Here is a 14,405-nt window from a genome sequence, read left to right as displayed (position 1 = left end):
CCTACTGACGCGCCAGGGCAATAAAGCGAAACGTGTTAATGACTTTCAATGATCGAATGATGGCTTAACAGATCCGTGCGTCAATATTTCTGCATCGCTTTATCGCGTCACAAACTTTATCGATCGTGAGCTCCAGCTGCTGGGCCTTCGGTCATCGACACCCATCATAGACGCGCGATAGAAACGAGAGCACTCACAGTTGACATCGTTCACCGCATTTATTTCAAGTCTCCATCTCGTTCGCGTGCATTCAGTCAATCGACCATTGATCAATGAACCGAGAATGATCAACGGTTCACTCGTCCTACCAGTCGACCGTCACCTGGTAATTACTCGCTTGAAACCTCACGCACTCGCACTCAATCCCACGAGTCAACCATCCTCTCGCAATATCAGAATTTTCCTGAAGTTTCGCTGCTCGAGGCGTGTCAGTGACTGCGACGATCGATGATACTGCCGCACCCAATCACCCGCTCGATCATCAGGCCACTGCCTTCTGGCACGGCGATGTAGCGATACTTATTCGAGAAGAGTCGTCGTCTCTTTTGGTCCCTCTGCGACTGAGTCATGAATGGGACGCGCGTGCAGCTCGGGCGCGCGTGCGACGCGATGCGGCGCGTGCAATTCGGCGATGCGCGTGCAACGATTCGGAGCGGCGATGAAGGACGAATGACTCGTGCGTAAGCAAACCGGTACGTGAGCGGACGTAGCGACTCTTTCGCCGGTCGGCCCTCCACTAGCGGTCGTCGGCGCGTAGCAGCGGTATAGAAGAGAGGCTCGGCACACGAAGGAACGACTCTGCCGAGCGTGGTCGAGAGAGGGAAGAGGTCGGTGTAGGAGCAGAGCAAGATATAGCGAGAGCGAGAAAGAGAAAGAGAGAGAGAGAGAGGGACCCGGGGAATCCGAGGGGCAGCAGTCCCAGAGGAGAGGGAGAGTTCAGCATACAAATGCACGAAGAAGTGTGTGCACGGTGAGAGGCAAGAGTGTTCGTACGAGAACGAGAAAAGGGAGGAGAATGGGGAGATGCAGCCGATGCATTTCATGGGTGCATGCCCTGCACTCGACTTCGCTCCGCGCGGCCGGATGGTGCCCCATGCTCATGAGAATAAGACGGATACCCCCTCGGATGCACGATGCACCGATCGATGTCGAGTTGTCGAATTGTTCTGTCGCATCGTGCAATGTTTACTGACGCTTCCCCTGAGGGTCCACACATGTTAATCTAATATATTTTTAGTTTATGTCAGATATGTTGATATGATGGAAAATATCCTGAGGGAATCCTATATGTTGCGTTGAAATTCGGGGAAAGTATTTTCGAAATCGAAAGAGATTGTAATTACGATATAAATTATCACTGGAAGCTATTAAGCCAGTAATACTTTCGAATGAATGAAAGTATCTTTTTGTTTGTTTTCTTTATAAAAATAAGCTTATGCAATGAATTTTAATAAATTAAAAGCGTAGTTATAGAAGAGATATATTCGTTGCATGAAAGAATCGTCCACGAAGCATCCCTTATTCTTAGGCAAATATTGATGCAATAAATTTTTCAATAGATTTGTTTTGTCTTCCTGTGTTGGGCGAAAAAGGATACTTAATACGCAACCAAGTATCACAATAAACTGTAATCCCTAAAAGAAGAACGAGAGTGACGTATAAATAACGCAACATATCCGAATACAAAGCAAAAGCGGGAAAATCCCCTAGCGTCGAAAGCTAAAAGGGGTGACAAGCCTGAACGCGCGCGGCTTACGATCGCCCGAAATACACGTCTAATTTTCGCGTCGCAACGCAGCATCTTTCTCTCGCTAACGCTCGCAGAAAACAAATACGAAGAAAAGTACCGAGAAAGCTCACAGACACCATCGTTGTTCCTGCGAGACGTTTACTGGGTCATGCGGGGTCTCGAAAAAATTCTTTCCACCCCTGTCGCAACTTGATATTTCGTGATAGATCTTTCAAAGAAACATCTCAACGTGAAGCATAAATCAGCGTTTTAGCAAAGTGTTGAATAGAATATCGAGTTAAATCGTGTCGAGATATTAATTAATTAGAAAAAATCCCGGATTTATGTTACATTCGTTTAACTATTAAAACTAAACTCCGTTTTTTCGGAGCGTGCACATTGCACGTATAACATTTATATTTATATGAATGAACGTTAGAGCCGATGCCATTATCCATTGTTTAGCAACCTTAATGCGCGTGAAAGCATGCGTCGGCGTTGCACTGGCAAATTCGCCAGCATTACGAGCGAAACGAGGCGATGTCGAATGGCTTAACTCACGGTGGTGCATGGCAAAATGTATACGATTTCCCCAATGCGTACGTTCTACGCGTTCATTGCGCGCGCGGACAAACGCATAGGGCAGATTCAATCCGCGCACGCGGAAAAATATCACGATGGTACCAAAGCGGCGTTGATCGCGTCCGCACGAATTTCTCGCTCCATCAGCCCGGGAGCGAGCCAGGAGCGGTCAGGACCGCAGCAGCGAAGACAGATACTCCATGGCAGAAAGCGCAACATTCATGCATCCCTTCTCATCTACCCGGAGATCCATTCCGAGACTATTTGCGGCCCACCAACGACGACGAAGGCGCCTTCGTGGAAACGGACGGTCGGCGTTCTCGTGCCCAGAAACTGTGTCTTCGTGTCATCTGTCCGTTCTGCGTTTCCACTCGCGGACTCGCAGAGTTTACGTTTCATTTTCCTCCGGCCGAGAGACGGTGGCACGAGCTCGGCGGGAGACGCCGGTAGAGCGAGAGATCTCGGAAGCTCGCTTAGCAGGAATTTTCATTCTATTACTGGAGAACGCCGGAATGGATGCGCCGCCGGCGCATATTATTTCGCGTGTCGCGATGGTTTAGTCGGAACTATTTATGCGGTTACTGCCTGGCGTAACCAGAAACTCAGCAAACCCGTATATCCTCTGCTCCTCTTGTCTGTAATTTTCATCCATTTTTCATTTGTCCACGAATTCGGATCTGCTAATACGCGGAGAGAGGTGTCTTTTTAAAAAAATGTTCTATTTTTTCACTTATAATAAAAATACATGGAATCTTGGACCTATTGCAGCGTCTTCTTCTAAGTGATGCGGCTTTCAGTTCTGTCGTGCCTTGTGCAAACTGCGAGCATGATCATTTCGCATCGGTTAATCGTACTTTGTCAGCCGTGTGCGATCAAAGACACCGCGGTGTTCCACCACGTGGAAAAATCGCCCCGCGAATCTCAGCCGGCCCACCTACGTAGATTCAGCCAACAAAGACGAAGATTCGTGGAAACGTCAGCTACTGCGCGCACGCACTTAAGACTACAGCCGTGCCTTTGTGTCCCCCTTGCTGGCTATATTCATCGATTCCATTAAAACAGTAATTTTGCGCACCGTCGTCGTCATTGCGGGTCTTTGTGCACGGCACGAGATTGAGCCGTTGGGGGAGTGCGGTTTATCCAGGTGCACGTTACAGCGTATTGGCCACACTTTCGGAGTTGGCTTACCCCCAACAGATGTGTCAAAGACCCCTTTGCTTTCGGTCAGATCTATGTACGCACCCTGCGGATCGTTTCTGGCGTGACGCCAAAACCTTAGATGGTCGATTCGCGGGATTCGTAGATCCATTAGAAGCCAGACGTCGATGCGGAATCGAGCATAAATGTCTGTTTCAGGTTCTTGGACCAGCGCTCATGTCCGACGAAGCTTCGCTTGAACTTTTTCCTCCACGAATAGAGTTGTTTTCTGTATCCAAATAAATTGCATCTCCATGTGGAAAGTCCACGATAAAAACTTGACATTTTACTGTCTCGATATTTACATTCCCTCTACATAGACATCTATTCATCTATGATAATAAAATTCCTGATATACCACTCATCTTGTGTGTGCTAATTGACTCAATCAGCTGAGAGATTCAAATCACCAAGTCCGAATATACTTCGCGGAAACGTCTGGGCGGAAAATAACACTATCGAGGCGATGATCTGTGCAGACGCGCCTCACGTTATTACGTTATCGGATGCCAGACGGGTTGACAGCCCGTCCGCCGGGCGCGAAATCGGCTTCCTCGTCTCGAGAATACTCGGTGGCACGCTTCAAAATAGCCGTCGACGAGTACATCTTCGGCTCATGGCTTCCCGAAATACGCGTGGTAAATTATATCCTTCCCGGTAGAGAATCGGGCAGCCTACCAAGCAGATCGCGCGGCTATCTCTCATTTCGGACGGTTATCTTCGTCGTGGCGGTAGGTTTTCAGCCGCGCCGAGAGGAAGCTAAAACGCGCGCGATTAAGATCCCTCATAGCGGCGTATTCGTCCCGCGCGGATTCCGGCGCGGAAATACTTGCTCCAGCGATTTCCTAGCTTCAGCCATCTACGGATTTGGCAGCGCTCCAGACTATTGCTCCCTGAAAAACGGCGGTCGTCGCCAACTTTACGGGGAAACTCGCCGGGTACACCATCGCCCCGTATGCGTGAGCTAACACGGCGATGGTGAGACGGGATGAGTCAGGCGAAATCTTTGATCAGGATGAGTTATCGCTCGGTTTAACCCTTAAACCGCTCCGACGGCATGCAACGGCATTCGCAACTGTAATCTGACGTCGTCTAATTGCTAAAATTGCGCAGCCTCCGACGGCAAGAAATTATTCAGTTTTACCTTCGGGGTTAATAATCCGCATTAATATCCCCCGCGTTTAACGGAACGTGACTGCTTGCTTCTGAGTATTATTTGTTTCCCGCGAAGATTGCGTACAATGCCATCTCCGACTAGGCGACACAAACGCGAGCCAACGTCCGCGAAATTGAATTTAACTCTGAAGAGCGCGAGTGAGATTACAGCATAGCGCCAGCACAGCAGCTGTCAGAAATTCATGCATCATCGCTACAATACTTACTATACAGGGTCGTAATAAAACTAATGCATTTCTTTGGAAATATTTTATTTCACATAAAATTACATCCGCACGGTTTATGAACCAAATGAACGCTAAAGTGCACGGTCTCTCTTGTTAGTCTTCGTTATGCTCTAGAGGATTAATGGTGAAGATGGCACACGACATAACGAAGAAAAAAAAAACAGTTAATTTACCTGCATCGCTCGTGCTCTTTTGTCCGAGAGGGGTCTTCGCACGGGCGAAGGTTTCCCGAGGGTGGTTTACATTAATTCGGTTTGTACAGTAATTCGTTACGACAAATATAGAGGTGTGGCTCTCTGGTCGCGCGCGCCGCAGCGTCTCCTGGGTGTCGTATAGAGCTGTCCTTCTCAGTATATTTAAGCGTCGCGAGCTTTTTCATTTTTCACCGATGCTCAATGTCACTGCTCGAAATAACTCCTCGTTACACGTACACATGGCGTACGTGACGTTCGCGCGTGTGAGTTACAGGTAGTCCACCTCCGAGATTTTGATGTTCTATTTTCAATGTCTGATGAAAATATAGTATACGTAAACAACATTGTCTCAATTTTATAAAACCGTATTTTATAAATACGTAAACAACATTATCTCAATTTTATAAAAATATTTTATAACGACCTAATAACGTGAATATTTGAAATTATCACGTAATTAATGCATACCGAATTTCTTGTTATTAAAAACAAGTTCCATCAGGCATGTCTTGCATGTACAAAAGGATTAAAAGGATATTGAGTCAAATATTCGATTAGAGTACCGTAAGGGAGGTCCTGCCTTCTCTCCCAATCGTACGTGACATCAGACAAGTCTCAAGCCGAGGCTGAGTATCTTCAAGACCCGAGTTTCCAAGTAGTCTTTAAGACTCGCCATGTCTAGAGATGTCACGTGAGTCTCGAGAGTTTCGAGGGTACGTTACTCATTTACGGTTGGTCGCAGAGAACTGGTGCACACCATCTGGCCGGTCTTTTCCCCCGATGTCAAAAGGATAATGGAATTACTAGAAAGAATAGTTACCGCGTATCGATTCTCCCTGACGTCAGTTTGATGGATCACAAGTCAGCAGCAAAGAGCACAAAATCAAATGGATGTGACATTGTTTGCCAAAAAATTACTGGAAGGAAAAGATTTACTTTTCTCTGGGTTTACAATCGCCTTCCATCTCCTTGGCATAGACGATACAATCTCCAAGAAAATTTACGTAACAAACTTGGGGCCTGTATCTGCGTTCGTGTCCAGCTCTCCGAATAATGGTACTTTGCTGTTACAATAAAAAATTGAAATTTCAAAAGTATGACTAATTTTATTTCTACAAATGAGCCTTCATCGAATTTTCAGTTTCGCGCATCAAGACCCTTTAATTCAGCATTCTCGTAACCATCTCGCCTTTCATCCGCGGACGAATCGCGACAAGTAGAATTAGCGTTCGCGAGAGACGGCGCGTCTGCCGCGCGCGAATATCACGAAATGCAGTCGCATAAATTAGCGCGCGCGTGCGTCGGACGAAAAAGGGATTGGCTGGCACTTAAGTGCCAGCAAAGTATCCCGCCCGGTCGCGTATAAATCGCCGCCCTCGCCCACTGGGGCGAATTTACATTTTCGCCGGCCGTCGAATAATTTATTCCGGGCAAGATTACTTTGTCGCTGGCGCGAGAGCGGCGCGTGCGAGCAAAAAGGAACGCAAGGGAGCGAGGAGGCACGACGGTCGAGGTGGGACAGGTCGGGGGCAACCTGAGGAAATTATTTGCAAACGATCAAGCCCGTTCACGGAGACGGCTTAATCGCGGCGATGCCTCTCGCATGTACCGTGGGAAGCAATGATTAAAATGCGCACCGGTGAGTATCACCGGTGCTTCGTCGACTAACTTTGTAAATCAAACATCAGAGAAACGTTATGCGTTACGTCAAATAAAATGAAAGTATGGTCCCGCCTCGAGATGGATGTTGGCGCGGAGGAATCCACGTCGCAGCGTAACATTCGCTCGGAGCGACTGAGTCTCGTGTCGCTGTCGATGGCTTTTACTTGGCCTTTGCGTTAGCCGGTTGGCTTTATCATGAGAGACTATCACGTTATCGTAAAACTCGGTGAAACTTCTCGCAAGGGTGGGAAACCATTCGGACACGTTCCCGGCATTATGCGCGACACGCATGAATCCGTCCTAGCTTTCATCTCTTCGGGAGACGAAATTCGCAAGGTTTGATTTACACGAGCGGTCGGACGCGCAATGAACTTTCGGGCTTTGATGTTTGTGTCGAAGGAACGACATCGTAAAATAATGCGAAATTTTGCGGAATCGCATAACCTAGTTGCGTCCGAATTAAATCTACCAGGCATCGCATATGTTATGTTATGTTACCGCGCTCCTCTCATATTTCCGGGTACGTTCAACGGTAAAAGAAGTTGCGGAACATTTATACGTATCAGCCGCGCGCGGAGATGCCGAAGAAACGAGGAGCAGATGCTCGTGACCACCGAAATAGACGCGGCGATATTCGCGTTTGATTCGAAGTCTCTCTCTCTGTTTCTCTCCTCGCTCCTCTTCTCCCGATGTCGGAAATCTGCTCGGTTGCATAATTCTCGTTCGTGCGGCTTTGAACCGCCTCCGGTAAATTAATCGAGCGAAATCTAGCGTGAAGCTTTGTCGCGATAGTACGCGGCGTCGAATTAGTTGGTAATTTCGATTGTCGGAACTGTCGAGACGGCTGAAATGTAGGAAATGGAGTGACGATGAGATTTCGCGATGACGAAAACACGGCGAAAGCAGTTTTGCCTAATTACGTACCGGAATTATTTATCTAGCTTGCGATCGTTATTTTAGCGCAATTATGAAAATTCGAACGTCGCTCGTTCGCACGTTGAAACGCGTGAAAATTATGAACGCTATGAATAACAAAGAAACTAAGTCTTTGGAAACATGATATTGGAAAACATCAAAGAAATTTAAAACGTCGAGAGTGTAACGCACCATTGTTCCCAGTTGCAAGAAGCATCGATCGAAGCGTCGACGATCGTTGCAGCGGTACGTACATATACGTGCACCGGACAGCGGTTTAACGCGTTCCAGTCACGATAATCCCGTACTTCAGTCATCGGGAATGGCCGGCGGTGCGCATTGCTAAATCACGGTCAAATTTATTTACGTCGAGAAGTAACGGACGCGCCGCATCGGCCACGAAAGAGAAAGAGAGAGGCCTCTTCATGGCCAACTAGCACGATTCGTTCTCGTAATTGCTCCGCTCATTGAGGGCTCTCCGCTTCATCACCCCCGCACCGCGGGTGCTTTTCAGTCCGGCAGCGATTCTTTATGCCCCGCGTAATCAGATAGACGTAACGACATCGTTTGTCATTACGAACCAGTTGTAACGACTGCCGAGCGATTGGTGTACATCTCGTATCCCGCTGCACATCCGTATCTCGCTGCGCTACGAATGCAACGGCGGCGGCTCGTGATGGACGTTCCTATCGCCGGCGACGGATTATTATTTAACTGCTCTTGCCTTATTAAATTAACCTTCACTTTATTTATTGAACCGCCGGATCATACACGCGCGATATACCTCCGACGAGTAATTAATAATTATACGATAATGGCAGCACGTGTGCGTTGCCGGACCGCTCTGTCCGTTCTTAAATGGGACTGTATCGATTTGTGCGACCGACAGCTAATCAAAGTTGGCGTAACGTGTTCCCATAACTCCAGGAAGAGACCAAGCTTCATTACATGAAACCGTTTGGAAGACCGTTTGGTTTTACTCGTCTCGAAGGAGTCGCAGCTCTGCAATCGAGTGTTTTACTCCGCACGCGCGCTCCAGGTATTACATAACACTGATGTCATAACGCGACCGGCACTTCACTTATCGAGATATCGCATCGAGATATTCTATCGCAGCCGAGCGACTATATGACTAATTGACCGAGCGTGCAGCCACCATGATGGACCAGCGGGATATCTTTTATTAGCATCGGTAAAAGCATTGTGAAAATCGACAAAAAATTGCCCTGGTGCTCTGGCGATTAGGCGTGATCGATCGTCTCGACGATTTGCGCGAGCCGCACGATGCTCTAAAATGAACGATGCTTTTCTCACATGAGGCGAGAACCCATATGTTTCTCTTCTGATGAAAACTGGGAACCGCTCTTCGGAAAAAGCAATCAACAAATCGATTACGGAGCGACGAACGAGAAACGACGTGTCGTTTATTCCGTCGTCGCCTCATTGCACGAGCGAAGGAAAGTTTTCCGCTATCCAAGACAATTGTCTTTTCCAAGATTTAACGAGGATAATTATTTCTCACTTCACAGAGAAATGTGCCTCATTTACTTGCCATAATTTCAGCGGTATAGTCTTTTCTATTCTTTTTCTAGTTTTATTAATATCGAGTGTCAACCTTGTAATATTTTTGCATCTTACGTAAGTAAAATGACATACGGCTAAGATACATTTGAAGGTTCCTAATTTGCCATTCAATCGGCCATTTCTCAAAGTCGTCAAAGTTTTCAAGCATCAGTCATTTTTCAGCAGTCAAGATTTAAAGAAGATGTATCTCCTGTCTGAATAAATGTTTCAAGGCGCTTTGTACACGTGCCGGTACAGTTTATCTCCATTCCGGAACCGAATTATCGAGAAAATTACGCACGTTGCTAGAAACAAAAATCTGTCTCAGATTTCGATGTATATAATAAAGTTTGTGGGAAAAGACGGTGCATTATTTTTATCTGCGTCGGTAGCTCGTCTCAACTCGTCGATATAAATACTTTTTCTTCAAGGATCTTCTTACGTCATTCATCGAATATTTCCGAAACACCTCACCGAGGTTGCAACTCGCGTAACGGCAGTAAAAAGAAAATAAAAACGGACAGGCAAGATAAGTAAGATTATTTAAACAAAGCCGTTGTTACAGACGTAGCTACGTGCTCTAATTCCTTCGATGCGTTCGCGATTTTGCACTAAAGACATATACAGGGAAACTGGGTGAAGGTTTCATCTCGTCGAACCCTCTCGCAGCGTATTTCCGCTTGCGTGATTATTATTATTGCAATGTGAATGGCTGCTTGCGTTTTATTTCCGGCGAAAGTCCTTCGGTATCTGTTAAACAACTGCATCGGACAACCTGTCACTAGTGACGACAGCGATCAATTAAAAACACGCGAAGCTCGGTCGATTGCAGCAGCTTCGTCATATCAGCGAATATTAAATGCAGCATAAATAACAGTTTTGCAAAAAATTAGTAAGTAAGAGGAGAAACAATTTCGAAACACTTTCCTGGCATTAATTGATTTATAAACGGGAGAAATATTCCTCTCTAAAATTTGAAATATGTTCTGCAAAGCGATTTTATTCACGCTCAAAGCTATCGCTACTTGTCGCTCCAGTTTCAACCGATATTCCCACGGCTGGTTGGAATTTCGCAAACAGCCATCATTTCCCCGTAGCAGTATATTTTCAGTGCCGATGTCACGTTCTCCAAGGCCTTATGGGAACCACTCGCGCGACCTTCCAAGCGGACTTGCACCCCGAGGAGGATCCGAGGATCCGAGAGTTGGGCCGAAGATCAGCCGCATAGCAATCAGCCTTCGCGGTGTTTCGCAAAGATATATAAATGCCTCTCGCGGTACTAGCTCGAGGAGAGTTAATATTTCATGCTATCCTTAATTGGTAACGTGAACATGGGGAGCGTCGAAAAAATCCCTCCGCTAAGTGAATTACTATAAAACGAAACGCTGAGCAAACTATTTATGGCTCGCGTCCTTCGGAACATCCTATACTGACGTTTACGATCATTAATTCACAACAATTCGCGAGATATTATCATTACTCACACGTACGATATTAAATACTCGTTAATTCTCATTACGACGCGAATCCGATTTGGAATTACGAGCGAGGACAATTGCCGGAGATGAGTATTCGATACCACGGAAAAGTCGATGAAAACGTCGGATGGGACGACCGATGGATGCCCGATGATTCCTTGAAACGCTCTATTCGCGCCGTTCAAACGACTAATTAAGCCACGACCGAAGAGATTATCGTATCTACAGCAGTACAGTGGATTCTTGGTAAGAGACGAATAGTCTGTCTCTTGCCGGGAGGCTAGGGCGATTATCTTCCGCCGTACTGGACAGAGTTGAAAAAAAGGAAGGCGGCGAGGGAAAGACAAAGAGGCAAGACGAGAGGAGCTGCTCGTGGCTTGGCCAAGCGCCAAACTGGCTCGGAAAGAACACAGAAAGAGCAGCACGTGCTTCCGACACCCCGCGATTTTGTGAATCGTGACTGCCGCGCGACGCCCGTGTAATTTTAGTCCGCGCTCGATTGAAATTATTTTGGCACGCTGCGGGAAAAAGTGAGATGGAAAGAGAGAAAGAGAGAGATCCTCTCGCGCTATAAATTCGAACCGGCAAACGAAACGGATGACCACCTGACATCTGCGCCCGTTGGCGTGACGCCGCGTCACGATGCCGGTGGCACGTCTGCGTGAACCAGAGGATTGAAGAGCAACGATCGATTTATGCCTGGCCGCTGTCGTGGTTGATGCAAAGCGCAATTCGCGAGGATATATGAGTCAATTTTTCGGGACACTTCCCGCTAAAACGATTCGCTGTCAACTGTGCCGTTGCGCTCAACGTTATGCTCAAAGTGGATCTTTCTGTAAACTTCATTCATATGTCAGCCGCGTCTATGATCGCTCTACGAAGAGATATACGAAAGAGATTGCCGATACTCGAGCAAATACTGAAAAGATCGTGCAAAATAAAAAGGAGATTGTGTTTCGTCTGCAAAAGTTGATAAAATTAGCAAATGTTATAAATCTAAGGTTTTCTTTGAGCTTTCTCTTCCGAGAATCCAGGCGGCGGCTTTGTAAGAACTGCTGTAGAATTATAAATAAATAGCACGTCATCCGTAACGGATACACGTTATACGATATAAAAAATTGCTTTTTCTTGAAACTTTTTTACGGCTGACTGGTGCGACACGGTCGTCTCCTAAATAACGCAAGATAAAATTCTGTCGAATAGACTCCGAGAAATGCTGGAACTGCAAACACGCGCGCGAAATCAGTTGCAAGGCAGAAAATAGAAAGTAGAAACTACAATTTCTTTTAAATATTTTACATAAATTATCTTTTGTCTTATATTAACGAGACTTAACAATTCGACGAGATTGTTGTAAGAATAAATTGTACAAATATTTTCTATCAAAATCATGGGAAGTGCAATGGTGATCTCGCTAGCGCATATTAGTCGCAAGGTTCGCACGATATCTCGTGTGAGACACGATATAACAAAACAAAGTTACTCAGATCTGCCAAGAGAGCGTATCGCACGCACGGAGGCATCAAGCCACACGGCTTGTGTGTGCATAGGGAAAGGACTAATACCTCGTGTTCAACAGTCATTAACGTCCTTGGCGTGGCGAGTAATTCCAGGTCTTTCTTCAATTTCAAGAGCTTAATGAGGGAATAATATTCACCCGGACACCGCCGGACGGTGATTAATGGTTCGTGTAATTTTTCACTTTGCCTAGCCGCACTGATTTACATCTACGCGGATCTTACCTCCTGGCTAGACGTCACAATGCGAGGCGAGATTTATGTCACCAGGATATCTCGAGTGGAATGAAATCATTAAACTCCTGAGATACTTATTCAGCGTTGAAAGAGAGAGAGAGAGAAAGAGAGAGAGAGAGAGAGAGCGCGCGCAACAGTTTGATCAATAAAATTGTTATACACTTTTTCTTTAGCGATTCGCAAGGTTGCTGCACGCCTCTTTTTTCATGAAACTTTCACAATTAATCACAGTGCGTAAGCGGAGCCTTTTTAGAAAACATTACAAGATGATGGACTTGGTATTGGGTTTCAGCTTCCAAAGATCCCATAAGACCTCTAGCTGGCTAAATATATGGGCCACCCCAGGAACGAGACAAGTGTTTTATTTCGCCCAGAAAGATCCGTCAAACTAGGAAAATAAAGGGAAGAAAATTCATCTAAACGCGACGATGTGAAAAACTGGGCTTGATCGCCGGTCCAAGACATCGAGCCCTTCCGTGAGCCCCCGCCTGGGCAGCAAACATGAGACAATGGCTCACTAATGGTGTGGTAAGAAGAAGGCATCGGCGGCGCAAATGCGGCGGCAACAATGCACCGGTACCGTAATAACGAACGCATTGTTGGCAGGCGCCGCGACAAAGGGTCCGCATTATGAGGCGTATTAACATGTCCAGGCGCATCAAGCTGCCTTCTTAATAATTTACTCTCGCGGCTCTCGCGTGGAGCGACTCGATCCACCGCGTCTACGTCCCACGTGTCGCTCGTTACCGTTCCTCCATTCGCGGTCGTGTCTTGGCGCTACGTTGCCACCGATGCGCCAAAGAAGCCGCGTATTATCTCTTGCCACGTGCAAATAACTATTTTGCAATGGTTAAACAGTTGTACAGTTGTATCAACAGTCTGAATTGACTAAACCTAGCTCGACACCTCGAGTTACAGCTCTATCTATGATAAGACTTATCAATTTGATTTGCGACAGTCTTTATTTGACGTCGGATTCGTCTCGCTATCTTGTTCGCGAGCGATTATCAAGTGTAAAGTCTTCCCTCGCGTTTGATTCGCATTCGCTCAGCAACACAGTCGTGAAATTCAGATGAGTGCGCGTGAACCTTGTCCTACGACTATCTAATTTCCTTTCTGTAACTGTCCTCGCTTGAGAAGGGTCTCGAAAGATGACACCGTACGTTCTGACCCTATCCCTTTTCAAGAACAGAGTCGGACTACGTGAGCTTCGACACGTGCAATCTTTCCAAGACAAAACGAAACGCCCACGTGAGGTAAAACACGTGGCCCCGAATGACATTTGGACAATCGTCGTGAAAATTGACTCGATGATAGTCTTATGTAATCAAGATAACGTTTAAAGATTTATGTGATTCCCAATTAGGTAACTCTGTATTTTTCGAGAATGTCATTTATCTTTCTCTCTTTCTCTCTCTCTCTCCCTCCCTCTCTCTCTCTCTCTCTCTCTCTCTCTCTCTCTCGACACCCGAGTCCTCGGGTATCCCGAGTAATTTAGATTTCATCTGTAAAATTGTTTCCCTTCGGTTCGTGACAACTATTTGTTGCACCAATTTCGAAGCAATTTAGGGGGATTTTTAATGGATCAAGAGATTTTAAATAATCCACCATAATTGTTCCTTAATTCCCTGATGTTTATTGGAGAGACACTTACCTTCATACATCTGCGCGTACTGCGGAAAGCCGGCAGCTCTCAGCCATTTGCAAGCTTCCTGCGCCTCGATTTCTGAAAGATTACAAAAAATAGTCAATTATTGACTGAACAAAAACTTAACAAATTACATTTCACGAGGTACTCAAAAAACCTTCCGATGTATATCGGAACATGCGCATAAATTAGGACGACGTTCATGAAATTGGCTAAAAGGAAAGAAAACGCGCCGGAAATACGAGAGATTGATCGCAGAAAAATCGAAATGATGGAAGGC

At 46.2% G+C, this 14,405-nt stretch overlaps 1 protein-coding gene across 2 annotated transcripts in view; it reads right to left on the bottom strand.

Moving 5' to 3' along the window:
- Positions 1 to 14,405, bottom strand: part of LOC105276868 (rho GTPase-activating protein 7) — a 163,422-nt gene that overhangs the window by 24,942 nt on the left and 124,075 nt on the right. For both annotated transcript variants that reach the window (XM_011334844.3, XM_011334846.3), the window contains exon 9: positions 14,132 to 14,203. In XM_011334844.3, the coding sequence (XP_011333146.2) occupies positions 14,132 to 14,203 (72 nt within the window). The remainder of the gene's footprint in view (positions 1 to 14,131; positions 14,204 to 14,405) is intronic.

Source organism: Ooceraea biroi, chromosome 3 (assembly GCF_003672135.1).
Source record: "Ooceraea biroi isolate clonal line C1 chromosome 3, Obir_v5.4, whole genome shotgun sequence".
Lineage (NCBI taxonomy): Eukaryota > Metazoa > Arthropoda > Insecta > Hymenoptera > Formicidae > Ooceraea > Ooceraea biroi.
The sequence above is the reverse complement of the archived record's forward strand: the minus strand, read 5'-3'. Positions and strand labels throughout refer to the sequence as shown.